This window comes from Asterias amurensis, chromosome 7, assembly GCF_032118995.1.
Source record: "Asterias amurensis chromosome 7, ASM3211899v1".
Taxonomy (NCBI): Eukaryota; Metazoa; Echinodermata; class Asteroidea; order Forcipulatida; family Asteriidae; genus Asterias; species Asterias amurensis.
Genome location: NC_092654.1, coordinates 1,126,337 through 1,151,629, shown reverse-complemented (window position 1 = coordinate 1,151,629; position 25,293 = coordinate 1,126,337). Strand labels below are relative to the sequence as shown.

General features: G+C 36.8%; 1 protein-coding gene across 5 annotated transcripts in view; it reads right to left on the bottom strand.

Annotated features, from left to right (window-relative positions):
- Positions 1-101: 101 nt before the first annotated feature.
- The window catches only part of LOC139939682 (nuclear hormone receptor E75-like), a 47,225-nt gene continuing 22,033 nt past the window's right edge, over positions 102-25,293 (bottom strand). For 4 of the 5 annotated variants that reach the window (XM_071935745.1, XM_071935747.1, XM_071935748.1 and 1 more), the window contains 6 exons: positions 13,150-13,260; positions 9,724-9,868; positions 9,054-9,265; positions 8,214-8,465; positions 7,363-7,504; positions 102-6,815 (listed from right to left, as the gene is read on the bottom strand). In XM_071935745.1, the coding sequence (XP_071791846.1) occupies positions 6,616-6,815; positions 7,363-7,504; positions 8,214-8,465; positions 9,054-9,265; positions 9,724-9,868; positions 13,150-13,254 (1,056 nt within the window). In that variant the 5' untranslated portion in view covers positions 13,255-13,260 and the 3' untranslated portion in view covers positions 102-6,615. Of the gene's footprint in view, positions 6,816-7,362; positions 7,505-8,213; positions 8,466-9,053; positions 9,266-9,723; positions 9,869-13,149; positions 13,261-17,849; positions 18,198-25,293 lie in introns of those variants that run through there. The other variant, XM_071935749.1, reaches the window with a different exon arrangement.

Here is a 25,293-nt window from a genome sequence, read left to right as displayed (position 1 = left end):
CACCCTAACGACTTCTCAATCTAACCGACAAGACACGATTAATCAAATGCACTGAAACAGTCAAAATGTATTTTTTAAATACTTTATTTGTGTTTATGGTACAATGCTTGTCCACAAAATATACATATATACAATTAATTACGCTTTTAATCTGAAAGTGCGAATGACAGTGCAACATTTTATAATATATCATTACCAAGTTGACACAGCAGAAAATACTGAGGAAAACAGATCATGCATGTTCAAAAATAGGACAAGAATGGCGTTCTAGACACTACGAAAATGGGTGAAAATGTGTCATTTGTTTCAATTCCCCTTGACTCAGAAGTTTGAATGCATTTGTATAACAAGGATTTAGTAACTACTTCTTCAACTAAAAAAAAATTGGTTTAGTTTGTAAAGGTTAATGTTTATACCTACAAAATATTTCACAAATAAACACGAACCACAAAACTGAACTTAAAACTGTAGGGTGACATTTTCATGTAGGTCACTAAATATGTATGTTTTTGGTTGTTTTTTCCTTTGCTCAGTGTTTACTGTAAAGACAGTTGCAATCAAAGATAACAATGTGAAGACAAATTCACCACAAGATAGCACCATTCTCCTTACACTTCATATTAGTTACAAGGTTCACAAAGTGTCACATAATCATAACAATTATTGTCAACTCAAACAAATTTTCAAATAATAAGTATTACAGTGGCAATGTGAACTGGATGTCTTAGTTTAGCCTTCAGAGTCCAGCACAAACAGAAGAAAATGGTTGACAATTTATCAGATCTGCTGTTTGGACAAAATGGCAAATTTCAAATGCCAAGCATTTTCAGTACACTGCTCTTTCAGAAGTTATCAGTGTATCTAATTAATAAAAATATCAACACACTAATTGGGGTTGTCAATCAACCATCAACACAAAGTGCTTTGTATCTAACATTAAATACTTTCCTAGAGTGGTAAATATTGTAAAATGTTGCCATAAAGTTCTCTTTTCTGTTTGACCTTTCAGTACTATAATTATCACAAAATATATAGTTTAAAATAAGAGCAGACTTCTAAAGATGCATATTCTTTGCTTTTCCCTGCATAATCGGGATACTATGATTTTGATCAATATATTTTATTTAAAATGAAGTCTTTTCCTTTATTTATTTTGATTCAAGGGAAATTACAACATTGACTAAAATTTAACTAACACGCTTTCCAAGAACGAGAAAAGTGAGTTTGACTCACTAAATGTAAACTTGGTTCAAGTTTCAATGTTGAGGTTGGTTCTGCTTCTCAAGTTGTTATCAAAACAGGTAAAATGAGGAAAATCTCTAGCAACAAATGTACTATTCCTTTTTTTATGCTTGGTAAATCTCTTCACTACTACAGATTTTCGTCAGATCCCAGGCACAAACCGATTCCTACCCATCCTAGAATACTACAAAGAGGTATACTTTTACAAACAAATGCTTCAACTTCCCTTTAACTAGAAAACAAATATCATAAAGATATCATTCTCATCTCCACTCACCCCTCCCCAAACAAAGAATCCAATAATATTATGTCTAGAGCCCACAAGGTATGCTAGCATTTCTAACTTTGCCCAAAATGCCTTCCGGCCTACTCCAGCAAAGAAAAAAAAGCAAAGATTGATAGACCATAGTTATTGAACGCTTGCTCGAGCTTTAGGGAGAGAAATCAGACACTCCCTCAACCTCAACAAAACTTCTTTCCTTTTTCTACAAACAAAGTGGACTCTCCTGGTTGGCATGATGAAAAAACGAGAACCTCTCGATTTATAACCCCAGGCCACTCTGACAAGTCGGTAGATTCCGCAGATAAAGTACACTGACTAGAGAAAAAAAAAATCGTTCCAACTCACACTATCGCTTCCTTCTTGCTAAGACCTCACAACCTAGATGCACTCAGTTTTAGCCAGACTTACTGTGGATTTACGCACTGATGTCTGAACGCTTTATAAGTCTATAACCAGTTAGCCATATTTTCCTTGATAATAATACAGTCAGCCCTGACAGGCAAAATGACCACATCAAGTCTCTAAACGAGGACAATGTTAGCCGCTTGAGCTGAAAACACAAACCCTGACACCTGAGCAGTAAAATAAATCCACCCAGTTCTATTTCTTGGGGCTATAGAAATCCGAGCTTGCCAGATATTATTCCACAGCATGCCAACCCGATAATCAGTTAAGTTTGAAATGATTTGTATTGGGATGATGGGTTTTGGTTTGATGTGTTAACCGTCACCGATGGCCAAGTTGAGTGCTGTAAGGTTTCTAGGACTATTGGTCATTGACATCGGAGCTGTACTTGTTCTTTTTAACATACAACACTCCCTAGGGGGAATTGATACTGTCACTTCCATGGCTTCGAGAGCTCTTTCATTTACAGAGTGTAAACCTCTTTGCTAAACATTCTGCGCATCGGTATACCATAGAGTGGGGATCCTCAACTAGTGTACCTGTGCGACACGGGGCAACTAATTTCAACAAGTCTGCCCTCATTATTTCCTTTACTTGAGACGCTAATTTGCTTCACAACAAGCTGGTCTCAAGTACACAATGTGCTTAGCACGGAGAATCATACTTATAAACATAGATGTTACCAGCCAAAAATGAGATGAGCTATGAACTGAAACGGGTTCCAATCCATGTAAATTTTGTGCTAGTCTAGCAAAACCAATTGACAAGCAGAAGTAACTTGCATACAGTACCAGCTTCTTTGGGCCCTACCTACATTAATTTGACCCTACCTACCATATTTTGTCACCATTTTCACAAAAAGCCACATGTTGAAATGAAAAATTATTGATTGATACAGGAATGGAATCTTCTTATATCTCGAAAATTATATTTTGACATAATGCGGCTCTTCGAGAAAATGCTGATTTGCATGGTTTCTAAACTGCTATTTGCTAAACAACACTTTGAGATGTTTCAGATGTAGTTTTAAGGCACCGGCCTTTATATAAACATTGAGTAACTCAATGAAGAACCTCTGGTTCTCATTCAAATAAAATACAAACAAAGCTTGGCCTTGTATGAAAAATAATTTATGGAATCAACAAAACATATCAAGTAAATTTACTTTTGCAAAAAAAGAAATACAATAATCTTATTTAACATACACCTTTTTGTCTAGCTTTCTGCAAAAATTTAATTTTCAGTAAAATAAAAATACACATTTGGTGCATTTTTTCTTCTTTACAGCTAATCAAACTAACATCGTATGTATGTCCTTAGAAAGGAATCAAGTTTCAAAAGCACTTTTTCCCGCTGTTGGGTGAAATTTGACTTCAGGTCAAATATTAATATAGAGAGCTACTATTAAGTACACATCTATTCATCGCCATGGTTCCCTCAAAATATTGTTTGATAAGTTACCTAGGTAGCGGAACATTTCCCTCTTGACAGCTTTTACCAACATTCTCAAGTCCATATCTAGCCAGGCCTAAAATTGTGATTGATTTGTTGCTTAAATTACTAACTGGAAAGTAAGAGATACTTTCTATACAAAAGAGTAATTGTAAAGATTAAAATCCAAGAAAGATTAACTTCAAAAAGAAATAAGTTACACCAATTATGTATCTTTAATTCTATTCTTAATTTATAAAAAACCACAAGTTACAACTCAGCTTTGGTATGATAGCAAGGCAACACAATTAAAGTTACCCAATTAGCGGCAACGAAAGTTGAGGAATTCTCTATGAGATACTCTGTTCTTTAGTTTGAACAATTGAGCATGATTTCTTTGTTTAGGTTTTCAAAACAGAAATAACTTAGTTCTTTTGCGATTAAGAGAAATGTTTAAAAGTCTCCACTCCTTTTTATTTTGTGATGTGCATTAAAGTCAGCTCATATTGGATGAGAATGCAGAGCAAAACTGTTGTAACACAATATATGAGCAACCTTGCTTAAGACAAATGCATTTAATGGCCTTAGCGGGCCTTCGAGGGTCCAAGGATTCTTCATCACTAGGCAGTTACAATTTTGCAAGACAGTGGGGTATTTTTTTTCTTTTTAACACTGCAAACAACAGGTCAAATCTTTGTGCGAATATCAAAAGAAAAAAGAAAACAAGTAAATGTTTTAATACAAACACTACAAGAGATACAACTGCTCAATCATATCACACACAAAAACAAAATACCCCAAGTCTAATTTCCTCACAATATTTCTTCTTCCTTTTTTTGGAGTAAAAGCTTACATCAAAAATTTACAACATTCTATTGCACTTTTGATTTGAGTTTTTGATAAAGTTTAGCTACGCAGATAATTAATTACCAAATGGCAGACATATGCTTTTAAATACAAAAATATCATCAAAAGTTTCTTAGGGGGAGAAATATTAAGCGTACTAATCTTATTATGGTACTGCCTGGGTTGTATTCACATCTATGTAAATTTGATGGGTGCATATAAGTAATGAAGGTGTACTTTATATTTTTCTACCACAAATAGGACAAATTTGTTCATTGTCATAAACCTACATGTATTTTAAGCGCATAGTCATATTGTGACGGTCATGAACTATTACATATGCCCACAGTCTATTTTTTATTTAACTTCACCCTCTTACGTAATACCTCCATATAGCACCCTCCAGCGATCTCATTTTCGCGGGCTTTCAGTACATAAGATCCTTAGACGAAGATCTCATCACACCGTATTTATCTTCGTATTTATTTGAGCATCGTTGACAAAATATTTTCACACAGTTTAGTTAAACACCAGCTTAGTAAACTATGTTGCTCAAATCTATAACAATGAAATAGGGGATCTTTAAAAATGTTATTCTACTAAGTAATTTTTTTCCTTTCATAAGAAGTTAACGCTTTCTTCACAAATGGCACTGAATTAAAACATCACAGACACAGTTTAGACAAGATGTGTCACAAATTGGCAAGAACAAATTCCAGTCTTAGTGCAAAACAACTTTTCTGGGTGCAGAGGTGATAATTACAATTGATTTTATAATTGTGTTCTTGTGTTCATCACAACATTGAAATGTGTATGTATCACACAGGTTAACAAAGTGCATATCCCATACTTAGTGCTTTTGGGTGGAAGATACAAGTGAAGATAAAATTCTCCTTAAAAAGAGGTAAAATTGAGGTATTTGAAAAAGGTAGTCATTATGGAAGATTATGAGTTAAGCTCTGGGGTTGCAAATTAGTTTTATTGCCAATGCCTACCAAACCCTGGTAGGCATAACACTTTTACCAATGCCTACCAAGTCATGGCAGGCATTACACTATTATCAATGCCTACTACGCCATGGCAGGCATAACACTAAGACCAATGCCTACCAAACCATGGCAGGCCTTACACTACTTTTTGTGCAGTACAGCCATTGCGTGCTTCTTCCACAGAAATTATGTAAATGAACTGAGGCTGGAAGACAAAAATAGCCAGGTTCCTTTCTTCAAATATTTATCAAATCACAGTTGTATGATTAGGAAACCAACTACAAACATGGCTGCACTGTACAAAAATGTTGTTTATTTTGAAGGGCCTTATAAAAGATTATAGCATGCAGACATGAGAGAAATTCTTCTTTGCAAGAAACTTGTAGCCAACAAAGAGCAATTCACATTGCACAACAATTTTGCAACAAGCTCAAATCCCATGTAGGATTGGGTGAATTTGCAAATATTTCACTTGAGGTCTTCAAACTAAAAATCAGACACTTAGCCTTTTATTTTTTATGTCACACAATTTTTGGGGGAAAATAATCATTCTCAACCTTTGTTTTGTCTACATGAAATATTGAAAGGAATACCAGTTGACATTCGATTGAAAGAATCCAGATGGGTTATTAATTCTCTGAAACTGACGACACAAAAACTATCAGAAGATGACTGACAGACAAACCTACTGAGACGTTTGCTTAAAATCTAACCTTACTATCCTTTGTTTAAGTAAAATTTTATATTGACATTTCTAAATATTCTCAAGTTTATGTTTTTGTTGTTTTTGTTGGGGCACAAAAACAAAATGGGGATTTCAATATATATATATATTTTTAAACACCCTTTATTTATTTGAGACTGAAGAGGATAATATTGAGGGACAATCAACAGGTTGTTAACATTTGTTTGCCGACCACTGACATGAGTTTCATTTTTCCCAATCAACTAAACTCTGCACATCAGACGGACATCAGTTAAATGTGGACACAGAATTAATTATGTCAGTTGGGACATCACCAAACACCCCCCCCCCCCCCAAACAAAAAAATGGGTACCAAGCTGAGGGTCTATTTCATATGAGCTGCTAATCAAGCACAAAACAATTGCTGAGCAAAAAGAACAGATGTTTAGAACAAATGCTCATCAGTTAAAAATGCTATGAAACGCACATAACTTTGACTGGCGGCCGAATACTTTGTGCTCAGCAATTTTTTTGTGGTTTGCATCTCTATGAAATTGGCCTAGTTCTTCAATGCATCATATCCCAAAAAAAACTGGAAAGGGAAGTTTGCTAACAAAAACAACATTAATCGCAGAAAATATCTCTTGTTTTGTTTAACGAATTATCTTGATTGATAGATAAACAACCCAGGGCTCGCTTTATCCCCCCCCCCCTTATGGATCAGTGATGGTTCCTCAACTTCTAGCATCCATGACATTGATCATTCTGTCAGAGTTAGTGACGCTAAACTGACGTATGTCTGAGAGTTTCATCATAAGACGAGGGAAGACCAGCCGGTCGTTTGGATGATTGAGAAGAATCTGTGACTGGAGAGCTTGAACAATCTGAAGCTGTAATGTCTCGATTTGATCAGGCACTAGTAGGCCTGGCCGATCTGTCCAAAGAGAGGAATAGAAACAAGAATGAGTGGAAAGTTGTCTAGATATCAATGCCGGCTTAGAGAGTGCAAATGAACGACAAAGACCTGCCCTAAAAATAATAATTTATTGCCTGTTTAACAGTTAACAAACAATAAGATAATTACACAGAAAAAGTTTTAAAAGTACACTAGTGAAAATAAGCAAACCAGAAATCAAAGCCTTGACGCAAAAGGTGTATGATCACCATAAAACAATATAAAAACAACAACAATGCAACTTAGATATAATAAAGCATTTACAGAGTTCACAATAAAATTTAAACCAGAAAAGATACAAAACTCATTGCATATAACAATGATAGGAATTAAAGTGCCATCTTAACCTCATTGACGAAAATAAGTTTAAAAATCACAATTGATTTAAAACAGTAATGCAACAATATGCCAGGCACTTGGAAAACAAAAAATAGGAAAATATGCTAGCAGACATGGACTACAACTCCCACACAAAGTGGAAAATGAAAAGATTGAAAGAAAGAAGTAAGAAAGAAAGAATACACACCTGCCGATAATAGGATGACAGCAGTAAATAGCGCCACCTCGCAGTTGGTTAGATCCAGTTGCTTGAATTTCAGTCCGAACTCAATCACATCCTGGATGATTTCGATCAGCGGTGTTATCTTGGTCCCGTCATGGCTAAGTTCCTGCTCAGGAAGGAAAGAAGAAAAATCAAGACGTCAATAATCATCTACTCGGGGACGAGATGCGGGAAAAGAACTTAGTAAGGAAGGAAGTGGGGAGGTAGGGGTTGCTTAAAGACGCCTCATCTGCTGCGATCCTCTGTATGTTCTCTTCTTGAATTTAAAGCTCAAACAATTCTACTTCTCTCATGAAAGGTTAACTCATTCTATTTATAAACAAAAGGCTTCCCTGAAGTTGTTTAGTTTATAGTGCAATTGGATAAACAGGGGAAAAACATTACTTTATTGACCCTTTGTAGAAAGAATGTTTTACTTACTGGACAAATATATTAAATGAACTGACTGTCTCTCAAAATAAACACAAATCTTTTGTCAAAGGAAAGTGAAAGTGACTTGGAGAAGTCAAAATAATAAAAAGAATATAAGTGAAAGCTAGACATGCATCTTGTCCAGTATCTTGTCAGCAAAGTGTTTTTTTTATGCTCCACTAACAACACGAAACAAATATGTTATATTCAGTCATTTTTCACCTTTTTCGAAGGTTTTCAGTTGTGGTCTGGAGGATAAACCACTAGAACAAAAATTATGGTCAGGTGATAATTTTTTTAAGAGATTTTCTGAAACAATAAAAATGCAAATTACTTCACTTTAGAAGTAGTTTGTTTCTTTCAATTAAATATGATCTAAAAAAAAAACCAAGATGAGTGCATACCTTGTGGTATTCTATTAGTGCGCACATTCCATCCTTAACCGAGATGACCTGAGCTAGACGGACCAATAAAACCTCCAGCGATCCGCCCTTGAGTAGCGTGATCTGGTCGTCTTTATCCAGGTTCAAGAAGCCTGGGATCATCTTGGCAAAGCCGATGATGCGAGTGATTGACGGAGTGAAGTTGTTGGTCACGAGGTCAGTAATAAGTTTGGTCTGACTCTGGGTGTTTGTTGCAATGCTATTTCTGTTAATCTGGAGGTAACAACATAAAACAAAATGGTAAAGAATTAATCAATTTTAGATTGTTGTTGATAGGTGTTGTTCTTCAAAGAGTAATTGATGAGTCAATTCTAAAGTTAAATTATTTTTTTTTTTTTACTCTGTATACTATGTACACTAAGAATCAACTGCTCCATCTTCATTTGAGTCTCCTCTGGGTTGATGATGTGTACACCTGAGGGCGACTTGGGCGGGGAGGGGAATCGGCAACTATAGGATATTTGCAGTATAACCATGTGGTTAAATCTCTCTTTTAAATGTGTAGTTCCGATAGTAGACATTATATCAACTAGAAATCACCTTCACCCACTTGTGAGAGTAAGATCAGTTGGCCAACAGTAAAGGCTTGTAAAATAGGAATGAACAACAGAGGGCAGCATTCGCCTCTACATAACACACATTGACATCAAGAATTTCATGGACAATTTCTTTTCATAGGTGCAATATAACAATCCAAAAGTATATCTTGACAGACGTCATTCACTCTTTCAGCAAGGGAACAGGGGAAAAAGGTCACTCTTTCATCAAAAAGAAAAAGAAAAGAAAAAAAGAGTCCCTTACGATAGATGGAAAGTACTCGCTCCATCCGTTGAATGTAAAGCAATCCCATAGCGTTTTCTTCTGGGCTTCATGTATACTAAGAATCAACTGCTCCATCTTCATTTGAGTCTCCTCTGGGTTGATGATGTATTCACCTGAAGGTGACTTGGGCGGGGACGGGATTGGCATACCCTGAGGTTTGCATTTCTTAGGGCATCGTCCGAGACGTACAGCTGAGGAAAGACAATTCGGAGGAAGAGAAAGGGACAAATAAAATAAAAGAACTCTTTTGTATTTGTACTTTATGCAACAAGGTTTTTGTGTTAGTAAGTAATTAATATTTTTTATCAATTTTTTTTATCAATTGTTTTTGTTTATCCATTATTTTTTGTTTCCATAATTTGTTTTTATCCATTGTTTGTAAATAATCCATACATTTTTGTGAGATGTTAGGCAAGGTTTTGTTAGAGAATTTTGTTTGCTGCTTCCTCTTCAAGTAGGTCATCAATTTGAATACTTGAATAACCCAGCCTCTGTTATCTGTTTTACTATCTGTAAGTGTTTTTCAATCCAGGGTATAGGGTCATGAATCTGCTCTACCCTGACCCCGGCCACAGCTAATCGGTCACTATCTACGGGACTGCTTGGACGATCAAGGGCCATTGGGAGAAAGAGAAAAATGCTCTCTTACCATCCTTGGACATGCCAACGTGGAGGCACTTCTTGAGTCGACAGTACTGGCAGCGATTCCTGTTAATCCTCATGATGAGGCATTCGTCTCCCTTGGTACAGACGCGATACTTGACGTTCTGCTGAATGCTGCGACGGAAGAAGCCCTAGGGTTCAAGAGAGACAGAGAAATGGTGATAGCGTCAGACAGGTGGAGTTGTCATCAGAAGGAAGAGGGTCTTTGAGGAGGAGTAGTTTTTAAGATTCAAGAGAAGAAGAGGATGGGACCGATAATCAAATCTTATGGGACTAACTCCATGAATCGTACTCCTGATCTTTAAGAAGTTGTTAAGGAAATTATATGCTGGAAACCAAATGAAGACACTATCATGACTAAGGTTTGATTCGATGGGAGATAATGATGAGACAGATAAATCTTAGTTCTAGATGACTGATGCAGGGAACCAAAATCACTGGAGAAAATGGCAATGAGTTAAGTTTTATTTCAATGGCGTCAGAAATCTTGAACGGAGTGGAAGTTTATTGGAAGTATTGGATAAAGAAACCAATAGAGAGCAGAAGACACAGAATTCGTAGCTTTTTCTTGTTTTTAAAGTAAAATCAACTGTATAAACAACTATATATAGAACAATTTCAAAGAAAATATATTTAAAAAAATCAAAATCTACAAAAAAACAATGTTTAAACAAAGAAATGCAGTCATAGTTTTGTTTGTATATTTGCTAACTAACACAGTTAATACTTATTTGCCGATAAAGGAGCTGGATTGTTGATTTATGTTATAAGAAGAGAACATAAATTTTACACAAAAAAAGAGTATAATAATAATACAACAGTACTGATGCAAATTCCCAATTCATTTTCTCCTTCACCTTTTTCTGTACCTTTTCAGCAAACATTATATAAATGATTCATTTTAAAAACCAATATTAGAAAAAATAATGGTGCAAATGTATATAACTATAAATATAAAAAAAAAATTGTGCTTGTTTACGTGTACCTCAGGTTTGACAAGAACTAAATAATAATTAATAAGTTTATCATTACAGCGCTACCAGTCGTTCTGGCTACACAACGTAAACATCAATCATGTGATATTTTTATTACACAGTGCCCCCTTTATATAAATAAAACGTCAGGTTAAACAGAGTTCATGCTCTACTTGCATATCAAAACCAGTGGACGTGCACGCACGACAATATTAAAGGTAGCATGCGCACAAATTTAGAAGTGACTCTTAACACGTATATTTAATACAAAAGCTAAACTTGGAAAATGTTAACTGTTACAGAATTTCTCTTTTTAAGATAGGTTGTTCATAAAATACAAAAATTGAGTTTAATCCTTACTTTTTGTAAGTAAATTTAGTCCCCAAATCCAATCAACTGTTTTTGGTTTACACTAGACAGGAGGCCCACAAACTATATTTGCAAATTAAAAAAAAAAGAACGACCATCCTTTGGATCTTGGGAGATCCACAAACTTTCCCTTAAGCCTATCAGAATTCCCTTGAAAATTTTTACTAAAACCACGTCTACATGTACATCAATCCCAAATTAGTGGAGCGATTGGAACTGCATCAAAATTTGATTTTGTGAAGTCAACATTGAAATGAACATGTCTCCCATCAGAATGTCCCTGTCAGTTTCTGACATTCAAGACATGCTTTGTACATCTGTACTTTCTTCTCTCTTCTGTACTGTGCAGCTGTGAAGTAATGAAGCACTTTGTTCCTAATTGTTATTAGAAGACATTATGGATGATCAAGTCATCCATTTTCTGACGAATTGCTACAGGAAATCCTCGGATAATCGTTGTTTTGTTTGGGGACGGGGTTACCGAGCAACAGGCTTATTACTGACTAGACATCAATGATGTGAAATTAGAAAAAACTAATATTGTCCTACATTAGTGACGTCCTTCCGAGAACTGTGCCCTTTTACGGACGCCCTTTTGCCATTGTGTTAAGTGGCCGTGGCGCCCTCCGTAATCATGCTAATTTATCAAATGCTTGGGAGCGTCTTCTGCATTAGACCATCAGCAATGTGGTTAGGGGCCTAGCTGAAACTTCTAACTTTGTCACATGAGCCACTTATCAAGAGATTGGTTTCAATATTCAGTGTCTCCGGAGGAAGGGCCCAAACTAAGGATCGATTTTAGGGAGTGACATTTAAACGCAGTCCTGAATATTAAATGGCGTTCAACCAGAATCTTAAAAACTACTTGAATGACAAAGTGACCTTTGTTCAACAGTGTAAACTCAAGATTAAAGTTAACAATGAGCCAAATAGTAACTCAAGATTAAAGTGTAACAATGACCAACAACAGAAACAGCTTGTCTTTCTAGAACTCTTTACACAATATCTTGTTTTGTAAATCAGCTAAATTGTGTATTGGCTGACTGGATGCAAATCATTGTCCTGAAAAACGTTGAATTCTATAATTTGATCCGTTGAATGCAACAGTTACTTATGCTGACAAATGTTGCATTAAATTTGACCTTCCCCCCCCCCCACTATCCCCAGCCCCACCCCAAGTCCTGACAACCCTTCTGCAATAAAGCACTTTCGTATAATTTCTGTCACTTCTGACCTCTTCCATTGCACTTTTGAGGAGCGTGTACCATTGTCATCCTGGTCAAGTCTTAGACACACAGTAAGGTTGTAATGATTAACACTAAGACAACATATCCTGTGAATACTAAAGCTAATAAAGTGACACAGATTCATTGATGTCTCTGTCGCTCGCTCAAAAAAAAAAACCCAGTAGAATACGGGTCGATATAATTGCATTAAGATAACCATTAGAAGAAGCAGAATTCAACTTGAAGCCTTGCATTCCTCTTCTTCTTAATTAATTGATGTTGCCATTGAAAGTGCAAGCCTCAAACGAGTTCAAAACTTTGGGCACAATGAGGGCATGATTTAATTTTCTTCACAAGTCAATAATCTCATATCAAGAACCCAAGAGAATCCAAACAGTTCAAAACCATATAAGACTTGCTCATGCTATAGGCTTCGCAGTTGGAAACAAATTTTACAAAACAACAAAAGAAGTGTGAGATTTATACTGGTTAAACACTGCCTAATTATAAAGATGTTGTATGAGCAGCAAGGACCACTTAACCATTAGTGGGAAGACCCAGTATTACAACCAACTACAAACCTGGGATGACAGGGAGGCACCATGGCCTGTGTTGCCCTTAGTTTTGGCCTTGGTGCCTTCAAATGTTACCCATAGACTTTAAACACTTCAAACAAAGGAAGTGTCCTTTGCAGAATGAAAATGGCCTCTCAAAGTTGAATTCCTGGCCTGTAGCTATGCAGAACCGAATCTATCAGAATCAAGCAAGACTGTTGGATTTTGATTGTCTAAGGTCAGAACATCTAAAAGACAAATGATTTTTTGTTTTGAATCCACTCCTTACCTTGCAACCCTCGCAGGCGTGAACGCCGTAGTGAAACCCTGATGCTTTGTCTCCACATACTCGGCACAAGACGGCATAGCCGTAGCCCCCAGTCATTACACTCATTTTGCCCTGCAAATTAACCAGAAAGATAAGTAAAATAACGGTTAATCAATCAAACAAACAAGTTAAGCAGTTAAAATAGCACACAATTTGTCTCAGTAGATATCCAAATGTTATGGATAAATTAACATACATGGAGTGGCTAGAGGATTAGAGGATTCAACCAATTGGATCAACTCCTCCTCTACAACCCCTAAGATGTTTATCACAAATCCTACAAGATTATCCCAGTCTCCTCTAAGATTATCCCACTCTCCAACATTTTTTCACCTGATCTACAAGACAGACTGCATTAATCTTCAAGACTCATGTATATTCTATCTATGCACAGATTTGTTTTCTCAGAGATAACCTGGTTTTCAAAACTTACACCGACAGTGCACACCAATCTGGACACCAAGAACGCCAAATTGTTGGTTTCACTTCTAAGAATTTAAACTGATTGACTTTGACTGTGGTGGGGAGCCTATCTAGAACATTTCAGCAGAAAATGAGAAAGGGAAAAAAAGCTCCCACAAATTCCAGGGTAACTCTAGGTTAACAGGACACAAAAACAGCATCAGATTCTGACTTCCGCGAAACAATTGAGTTAAGAGCGTTTATACGGTCCGGATATACACATTTTTCTATCGAAAGCTCCACGAGCCTTCACCATACAAGCGGTGTCATGTTAGGACGCTGCCTTCTTGACCTCCATTGGAGAGGGGGGGGGGGGGGTTATATCGCTTTCTCTTTCACAACAAATGGATTTGGTCTCTTTTGATTTATAACACGCACTTTGTGAACCACGGTGCCACATTGGAGGGACTGCAGATACTGCATAGGATTATTTTCATTCAAACAACGTAAATTACAGTTGAAATTAAAATACCCTTAAATTTTTACTTTATCCTCCTATATATTTTCTTTAGATTAACAACAAGATTCTTACTGAAATATTTCCATCTCCAGGGGGGGGGGGGATTAAAATTGAATCTGCCAAATTTCTTTAAGGGCCAGGGCCTTTTACTTGGCTTTGTATTTTTTTGGAAGACTTTTTTGTGTGACTTTTGGTAACCCATCCTACAGACTCTCATGTTTATTTTTCATTGAGTATAAATATCATTTTCATTTTTAATGCAAAATAAAATAACAATTTATATTCTTCAAGTCAACTTTATTAGCAAGAATTTAATGAACATGTTACTAGCAAATTTTGAAACAGATGGAACACATACTGTAAAGACTGGTAAAATGTTCTCCTCATAACCTTCTAGTTTAGATGATTGGATTATCAAAACAGTGCCGTCATCAGAAGCAATTCAAGCAAATTGTGACGCAGAGGTTGATCATCATGCCATGGTCATCCCAGGGACAGCAGTGGTCATTAAAGGACTGCAAAACCTTGGTTATTATAATTCTACCCATGTCACTCTAGTGTCACTTTGCCTCAACGTGTGATTGCTACGGCCATCCAGAGCCAGTGACCTGACCCACAATTGATCCACCTGGTTCCGATACACACAACGGAGATAGCACCTCAAGGGTCCATGCCCTATATATCAATGTAGGTCAGGTTTTTATAAGGTACACACATTTCTCTAGATGCCGGGAAAGAAATTATGATCAACCTACGCTGTGCTCCGAACGTGGGTTTTTAACGGGGAGTCTGTTGTTGGCTTGGGGCTTTCGGATGATACGGGTTAGTCCATATGTAAACTTGTATGTCAGCTGCTGCAGGAAATACTAGGTATTATTCAAGTCCGTTGTACGAAACTAAACTGAGTGATCGTTTCCTTACAGACTTTTTTTCAATTACTGGTTTTTTAAAAGTTCACAAATGAAACTGACGACTCTTTACTTTTTCCAGTTAAAGATGCTGTCTGTATTAGAAATAGAAATGTTATTGTTTGCATCATAAACATACAGAAATGTGGGCACATACTCTTTACTTTGCCCAGTTAAAGATGCTATCTGTATTAGAAATAGAAATGTTATTGTCTGCATCATAAACATACAGAAATTTGGGCACATATGAATTGAAGATCAATTTAGTTAAAGGCAATAGTTTATCAACAATTCTTTCTCCAAATTGAACCAAAGCAAATGAGACTTGACAAAAAAAAGAAACAGGACCACAAATCAACTAATTGATCTGCTTAGCAGAAACCTTTTCTCACCTGGAGCATACTCATGGGAAAAGTCATGAAAAATCAATTGTTGGTAAGCAAACTTTTGTTGTACTTAATTACCCTTAGGCGGCTCTATAAAATTGGGCCCAGCCCAGCTTATTCAGATGACTCTTTGGAAAATGTGCAATGTCCAACCTTGCCTTTATAAAACTGGCCTCCAATGTTTTCATCTTAGTTTCTGTTTTGAAAAGTTTGTAATAATGTTGTGTCTGAGAAAACAGTTTACAAAAATTGTTGCTGTTTTAAGGGTATCTTATGGAATAATGGGTCACATATGAGTAGATTAAATGTACCGTAAGCTTGATATTAAATATGAAATAAAGCAATTCAGCAATTTGCACGAGCTCCAATGTTATTCCATCCTTATCGTCAGTATCCAAACATGACCTAAATTAGTAATCTAAACAAAATACAATAAGTCCATGTCTGAAGCTTTGGTTTGGTTTGAATGTATTTAAAATCCCCTGGAAGCCCTATATGACAAAGCAAAGTAAAATGAAATCCACACATCCGCCATCTCTCAAAGTTCAAGCTTAAATGAGTGCTCACATCAAGGCAGGGTGAATAGCGTAATAAATAATAATAAAATCTCCCTGACACACAGTGCTATAAATAAATTAAATTCAAGCCCCTGTGCCAGCCCTGAAACATGGCCCACTTCATAGAAACCGAGATCCTGTGATCACTGACGACGTCTGGCCTACTTATTTTTTTTTCCTCCTTTTTTTCTTTTCTCTTCTCCCGATGTGGGCAGAGTTCTCGGCTGAAATTAGCACAGCATGTGCTTACGTAGGAGGGAGGCTCGCGCAGTCTGGATACAAGGCTAAGCATATTTCTAGGAATAGCTTTAATCTGGGTCACAGACAAAGGGCTGTGGAGGAGGATCATTATTGATTTGGAATTACATTTTTTTTCAAGGGTGGTGGAAAATATGAAAGGATTGTGGTATAAGATGTGGCAAAAGGGTTGGAAGGTTAGGGCTGTATTTGTTTTTCTAATGGATATGCAAGAATGGAGTATTTGTTTTTCTAATGGATATGCAAGAATGGAGTGTCAGTCATTGGAATCAGGTGTTTCTGTGGCGCTAAAAAAAGACAATCACAAACCACCGCAATGATTCTTCTTCACAACTATCAGGGAGTTTTCTACCTTCAAAAAAGGGTTGCCAGCTTCATGTTTCCCTGCAAATGATAATTAGTTACTTTTCGGCCACAAATTTATCTTTTTTTTCTTCTTTTTTTCTTCTTCATTTTTTGGAGGTTTCCAGAATGCAGGAATTCTGTAAAGTTCAGAGCCATTAAAAAAAAGTACAAACTTTTCTTTGATTTTGATCCAGTTGGAAACAATACTTTTGAGATAATGTTTTAACGGAAAAGTCAAGATTTTGATTGAAACCATTAACTATACCCGTAACTATTTGTATAGTACACTGTAAATACAGCAAACCATTGAAAGTTGATAAATGAGACAGTCATCTTACTCTTTGTTTGAAACTCCTCCCCAATTCCCTTACACTTTTCTGTTTGAACATGGGGATTTTATGGTCAGCCACCCCAAGGGTTTAGGCTTACCTTTCAGGCGGCCCAGTTCCAATGATCAGGCCGCTCAGACAAGAAATTCAGCGTGACGTGACGGAGGGATGAAATGGAAAAAGGGAACATTTTGGTTCTGACTACCATGAGAGCATAATCCATTTTCCAAGGCTTTGGTTTGGAATAATGGAAGGTGGGGGGGGGGGAATGAGGGCAAAGACGTGACATGAATTACCAATGAAAGATTTATAGCCAGGTCGTTGACAGGCAGGCATGTGGGATTATGATTCTTGTAGGGTTGGGTTACAGCGAGAAGGTTGTTGGTGTTGGCTGTTGGTAAGGAGTGTAACATCATTCCTATGGTTGTACATGTAGGACGAGGACAAGGTGAGCCCGGTAGACCCCAGTGACTAGCTGGTAGATCCTGGTAGACCCTGGTTGCTTTATTGATAAACTGTTTGACCTGATTTGGTTAATGGTCTTGGATCAGCGCTAATCCAAAGCTCTGATCCCTTGGGATACGAGCAGGAATGACTGATGGTACCAAGCTCTGTATGCGGACACATTATTGCGATAGCATTCATTGGGCTTGTGGTACTTGGGATGTGAACAACCTAGTCTTTTACAGACTGGAGAAAATGCGGGGGAAAAGGAAGCTGAAGGTAACTAAATAGAGCTAGTCTAAGGGGGAATTAAAAAATGCTTAAGGGTGTAAAATTACACATCCTAAAAACTCTTATAACGACAAAGTTATCAGAATGAGTTGAAACAACTGTATCAATATTATGGTGGTGTTACTCACACTAAGCAATAATCATCCTTTGAAAATAATGACAACTTTGAAAATCTCTTTACTACAGCCATGAAATCCTAACACTCTAAGCAATCAACTTACCCCTTACTCTCCACAGACCACAGCGAAGAAGCAACAACACAAAAGACGCAACTCACAACTTCCCTGACAAAGCAGCCAATGACAATCAAATTGCACGCACGGAAAGACCTTAGTATGGTGAGGGGGAGGGGGAAACTTAAATGCCAGACCAACCACTGATGTTCGACCGTGTACCAACAGATGGGTCTACATAGAAATCACAGGTCCAAGTTACCGCTGGTGCTTACTTATTACAGCGCTGCACAGGATGGAGCAATTGACAAGCCTTATGAACTGCCGCACGTATACACACTGCCTGTGACTTTGAAAATCAGGGCACCACGCTGTTGCACTTAGAACTAGGTGACTGTTGGCTAACCTGAATACGAGTTGACCTCTATCGTATTTAAGGCAGTCCTGAAACGTAGTTGACCTTTGAGCCAGCAAAAGTGGACTGCGTCTAAAACTAAAACTCGGAATGAGTCCTGGCATTACACCAAATGTATTTCACCTCCGGGTGACCTCCTGAGTTTGGCACACTAACCTTAATTTCAACCCCCTATATAGATATTGACTGGTTGTCCTTCAGAACCATGTCTGTGAACCTTATCGCATAAGTCTGCTTTTTGGAGTTCAATTATTGTAGACATTCAGTGATCACTTGAGAATGAAATTTAAACATTGCGTCATGTCAAACAAGTAAACAAGTTTGGGTGCCTGGTACTGTTAGTGCGTGGGCCAAAGAGGGTAGAAGCTGGGAATCTGTAAGCTAACAAAACTCAGATGAGAGGGGCTTGTCGAAACTGTTGTTGTAGTTGTGACCACACTTAAAGATTATTTTACATATCAAGTTATAAACCACAAGGGAAACTGTCTCCGGCAGATTATTTTACCAACAAACAAACATGAATTGGTCAGATTGGTTACAATGACATGCACAAATATTTTCTACATATATAAACCAGTTGTTTTTATTTGTAATTACCCCCACCACCCCCCCCCCCCCCACCACAAACAATGGCAAAAATATTTATTTAAAAGAAAAAGTCACGTTCCTAAAACACTGAACTCCTCAGTTTATTTCAACCTCACTAAAAAAAACCTGTATGGACTTTTGTAGCAATAAGTTACTTATCAGATGCATAATTATAAAAATAATAATTAACCAGTGTTGAATATTTATAGGTCGCTCCAAACATTAACAATGGAGGGTTGGGGGGGGTTGTCAGGACAAACAACAAACAAAGAGACATGGAGTGCGCTCATCTTGTTTAGTCTTCAAATGAGAAATGTTCCGCCTGAATAGACCACATCAAGCATGTCAAGTGAGTCATGCCAGAACACTGACTTATTTGAGCTACTGTTAAATAGTTAAAAGATTCTCAGACCAAATTAGAGCTAAATGTGGTTTCATCATCGGAGGATTGTTGGGCCATCTCAATCAATCAAAAGGTTGTGGTTTACTGTACTTTAACCGTGTACTTAAGCTGTAATTGTTTCCAATTTGAATTACATTACAAGTCCCACTTATTCGACTGAGTCTTTTTTTATTTACTTTAATTCACTGAGTCATATCTAGTTCAGGAAAAGACAATAAAAATGTTTTATATTGATGTTTATTTTCAATGAGTCACAGCCAGTATCACTCTTTGAAAACCCAGATGTTTTTGTCTTCAAATTGACCGTACTTTTTACAACGCTTTCAAAGGATAATTTCCTTGCCTGATACAATTTTTGTCTTTTTTTGTCTGTGTGTTGAATATCGTGAAACAATGTCCAAATAAAATATAAAATAAAAACGAAAAAACAGGTTGGTTTGCTTGTTTTGCTACACACAAATTTGGTTCAACTTCATGCATTTTCACAACCTGGTCTAAAAAAAAGTTATTCCATCAAAAAGGGTGAGTGGGTAGGTTGACCTTCCTTGGCATTATTGACAAGCCATGTGACATTCAAACTGGATTATGCAAGCCTATTTATCACATATTGCTCATTTAGCATTTACAGTACTTCCCTCTTCCTTCAAGCAAAATTTTGTGTAAAAATTTTCTCAACCAAAACATTTTTTCTCGTAAAATGTCTCTCCACCAACACACAACCACCAATGGCTTCTTTTGAAAGAAACATTTTCTAGTTATTAGGCAATCTACATTGTCAAATATACTTTATGCAGAAGATTCATAAGTCTGCCATAGAATATTTTGAATTCTTCACCCTTGAAACCCAGATACTCTGTACAACTGAAATGGCAGAACAACTAACTAATCAGCCCTTGTCAGAATTTATCCATCCAAAATCCACCACCAAATAAAATCAACTGCAATATTTATCAAATTCTATTCAGAATAGCCAAAGAACGTGATTTCCCCCAAACATTCCAATTGTCAGCTCTAATTTCCCCAGGCCTTCTGGTCTCACCAACAATCCTGGAGCTGTCCCACGGTGGGGGAAAAACCAATAATATTGGTAAGTAATCGCATCAAAGTGTTGACAATATACCCGTTTCAGTTTAAGAAGACATAAAAAAACATCCAAGAAAGGGCGCTGCTTTAACAGAGGTCTATAAATAGCCATAACAACGAGGGCCTTGCCATAGTTTAAGAAGACCGGAGAAGGGAAAAAATGAGGGCATAACAACTCCTTGAGTTTATCTTGGCCTAGATTGCCTCTGACCCAGTTTTCTATCCATCCACCTCGCGGTGACCTACATAAGTTGCCACGAGAGTAGCTGACAGCTCTTGCGGATGCTAGTTTATCGTACCCCCATGACGCCCAGGGTAACGTTAGCAGAGAGAAGGAGGGAGAGACTCTCTTCAATGGGTGATCTCCAGCAGCTTAGATCTAAATTCTGATCATGTAGGCTGGCCCCCAACAAATATGCATCATTCCCTGGATTTACTCATGTGGATGAGAGATTGTGGCTGGCCTATTATTTAATAAAGTGCACGTTGTTCATGTGTGTGTGTACATGCTAGTGTTCGTTATTCGGTCAGGGCTAGGGTCTTTTCCCCCTTCTTTTTTTTCATTAACCGCTTTTTTTCCCTTTTGGGTGAAGGGAGTAGACAAGCAGGCGGGGGTGATTATTAACGTGACCTGATTTAACGACCTGATTCTCGGCCTACATCTTCACGGTTGGCATTCATAATGATGCAGCAAAACCCCACGGCTATTTCCTGATTTATATTGTTTTAAGCGCTGACAGGGATCAATCGATACAGTACTGCCAAAATACAATGTAACGAGAAAAATGTGTTTAAGTTGACGTCGGAAACTGAAAAACAATGATTTGGGGGATTTTTAGGCTTGTCCAACACACATTCTCCCTGACAATTTCTTAAATGAACGCAATGGCACTTTCGGGAGAAACTTATTAGAAGTTTAACTGAAGCTGCTTTCTAAAAGCTGCCCCCTCCCCGTACTTTTGTTGATGGCTATTTTATACTTTTTGTAAAACAAAAACTGCTTTAATTAGCCTTGTTTCAGTTTTGGATATGAGAGTCAATCTTTGTTATTGTTTCAATAATTCATATATTTTCCTTCCTCTATCAATTCTAAGGAAACATCATGTAAACCTCTCAATCAAATTTTACTTGACGCACCTACAAAAATGTATAAAACAACTAATAAATTAAGAGACTTGCACAAGTCTGTTTTTCCTCCTGCTACTTAATATTCCAGGAAACTGTCAATATCCCAATATGAAATGGCAATTTCCTTTTAACATTTGATTAAAGAGTAGTCAAAAACACACGCCCCGCACCCTTGGCCCGCTATACAATCAAGATCAAACCTGTGTTTATAATTAACCTCTTTTCTCGCTCTCCGTTCGTTCCTAAAAACAACACCTAAATTGTTGCTAACTTAGCGTGGTATTTCGGAGACAAGCTGACTGCACGTTTGTTTAGACAGTTCATAGAATGAGGTCATAATAGGGATTGTTAAAGCCTACGGTGTAATGACACGTGTGTGTTGTGGGGACATGCCACACAGTATTGCAGAGCATTACCAGGAGAGACTTGAGTGTGCTTTTCTTAGTGTTTAACACATGACACCATGCTTGTGTGGTGGGTTGAATGTTTGATGATCTATGATATCAATTTTGCACATTGGGTTATAGTTCAGTTTAAGCGCTCCCATTCCTCAGGCAAAAAGCTCTTAAAGGTTAAACCAAGAGCTTTGGTTAAGTCTTTTTGCTGTAAACTTCATATCAAAAGAACATTTGAGACTTCTACACAGACCCATACATGTAAGAGGAAAAAACATCCCAGCAAAGCAGCATTTATAGTCTTTGAATATATTGTTTTTACACCTGTCATTGAAACCAATCAATTATGTGTCTGTAAACAACAACAAAGAGGTCTTATATTGCCCTACATGCACTGTACTTACATGTAGCCATCACAAACCCACTAAGGTATATTTTAAAATAGCCTTTATATAAATGTAGCCTCAATGTCCTTAGTACTTATTTTTTTGTAGCTTAGGGAGTCATACTGGACACATTCAGTTGAATATTTGTACAAAACCATAAAGTACATTGTTTCCCTTAGAGACTGGGCAGAGAGATGGTGCACGAATAATGCGTGGTAAAGACCATAATTTATGATGTGCGCAAACCCAGCTGTTTCTATGCGTGTTGATTTCATGGCCGAATAATTATGTAGAGGTCGAGGACACATATAGGTCAAGGTGTAACCTTATTCTTTTCACGACTCTATCATATTTACCTTTTAAATTGAACTGTTCTTATTTGAGGATACTTAAAGTTTGTGTATTATGTGTTTTAGGGTATTTGACACAAAAACGAATTGAAAGATATTTGGTTACAATGAAAGTCCACATTTTAACATAAATTTTGATAAAATCTTAAAGATATTACATCTTGAAGAATTAATATTCATTTTAAAAATACAAATGACCATCTGACTTGACCCGTCATAAGTTTACTGGTCAGATGCTGATAAAAGCCCTATATCTTTCTCAGAATATCTTAGTTTTAAAAAGAAATTATATCCGCAGCTTTAAAATACACTTAAAAATTATCAATTTTGAGGTCTGTAGTGTTAATAACTAAAGTCTGTTACTGTTTCAAGAAACACAGAGCCATATGTTTGGATGTAAGAAGGTCCATGCACCCCCCCCCCGCCATATCCTCCCCACACCCCCTCCATATATGTCTCATTAAATAGAAGTTAACCTATATTCGCTGAAAGCCAAGGTCGAAACTAAGCCGGCCTGGCGCCAGCAAGACCGTCGTGATGAAGCCAGCAGGAATCCAAACCCTGTCATGGTTAACTCGGTCAAATATTTTGACCGAGTTTAAATGCTATGCTGGTTCCCTTAAGTGGAAAATCGTTTTTTAATGAAGGGGAAAAAAGAGAAACAAAACAGAAACCTTGGTGTACACTGTAATTACTTATAAATTATACCATAATTTTCATAAAAATTTATCGTTTTATTTCTGGAGGTGAATCAAATGTAGGCCTACATGACTGCAAGATTAACATAATGTAAAACTACTATCACAAAGAGCTAAGATGTATTTTGAATCTGAATTGCTAAGTATGATGTCACAATTCAAACCACTATAATTTGGCAGTAATGACAACTCATCTTTGCAGATGAAACAAAGTCAGTGTTTTTGAAATCAAGGCAAGAATATTTAAAACCATACATACTTGTATTTCTGCATCCATAATTAGGTTTAAATTGCAAGAAAAAAAGGTCAAACATACAGATACTTATTATGTTTAACTGCATAAAAAGATTACACAAAAGTAAACAACTGCAGAAATTCTTGCGTTTACGGTCAGAGCGTTAAGCACAGAACAATTATACAAAATGGAATTCCTCAAGGTTTTTCTTTACTCAAGTGAGAAATATTTGCAGACAGACCGAGCTTTATATCATAAAAAGATTATTTTTACACACATGTGTGTAAAAATAACCCCATTTAGACTCGCAATAATATCTGCTCCTAAGCTGACTACGATTGTGTCAATTCTTGGGCTGATTTAACTGCCTTAAATTTGATCTCAACCTAAACTAGGGCTTCATCATCGGAATTATTTTCCCATTATCCTTTTATTTATTTAATTCAGCTGCGCATGGAACCAATTGTTTCAAACACAATACACAAAAACTTGGCGCTTCTCTGGAATTGGGGCAATCCTAGGGCTGTGATCCAATCTAGGGCTCCTAGAAACGCTTAAAAGAGAAGGCAATGAATTTTGAACTTTTGTCTGCCTCCCTCGCTAGTCAAAAAGGGAACTGGGGCAGGCTTTCCAGAAATTCTCCGTAATTTAATATCACACTCAGAGCAGGGATGAAACTTAAATGTATTTCAAGTGACTTGGCTTTTGGCGAGGCAGGCTTTTCTGAAAGGAGGCATTAATTTCGTTGGATGCTTTTACTTTCTGGATCACTGACGCGTTTTCTAAAGAAAATATCAAAGAATAAAGTTTGCTCTTGTAAGTGGGGGAAAGGGAGAGAATTTAGGTTTGAGAAATAACCCAACAATTGATCTAGAATTGAGGCAGCACTTCCTTAAACAAACATTCATGCTTTTTATAAAAAAAGTATACAAAGATACTGTGGATTGTCATTTCAGTGACTATTTTCATTATTTTCATGTGTTTGCCAAAACAGGAAACAAAAACAATCATGTGGTTTTATTTGTTCTTCTTAGAATTCTATCGCGTGACTGGAGGGTTTATACAACACTTTGTATACATTCTATGTAGGTCAATCGATCGAGTTAATCTGATTTTTATTTCTGGGTCCTTTGAGACAAAGGGTTCCAGTTGTTCAACAGCAATTATTAAAAGACATAATTTCCAGATGGAAGAATCAGTGGTATCAAAATCAATTTGTTGGAATCATTAATTCAATTCATTTGGATTTTTCATATTTTCCAAATCCACATTTGTGAGAAAGAGAAAAAAAAAACCAAATCATACGAAGAAAAAAGAAAATAGCAGAAAGCTGTTTCTCATGATTTAACCCAAGTAATTTTGAGTTTCTACATTTAAAACATTCTCTGAAACATTATCACAATGAGCTAAACATTTGTTTCTCTTTCTATACAAATCTTGTTTGCTTTAATAGAAATTGTTTAAACTCATTTCGATTTATAACACTGGCATTTCTTCATCTTCTCTACACCAGTATCTCCAGACCTACAGGTCACATTGCAAGCACTTTTAAGGGTACATTAATGTCATTACCAGAAAGATATAAAAAAAAATTAATAAAAAATAAATAGTACTAGTTTGTTGACATGCAAGCCGGTATTGGCTGACAATCATGACATGCGAACTCTATCGAATGGCAGGAGGCCTTATAGCTACGTGTACATGTACATGTACACCACCAGCAGCTCATGAAACTAGAACAACTTTGCAATTGGATACTAAGGAATCCAGGTTAATTTATGTCTAGTTACTGGTTCCTGGTTCATATCAAG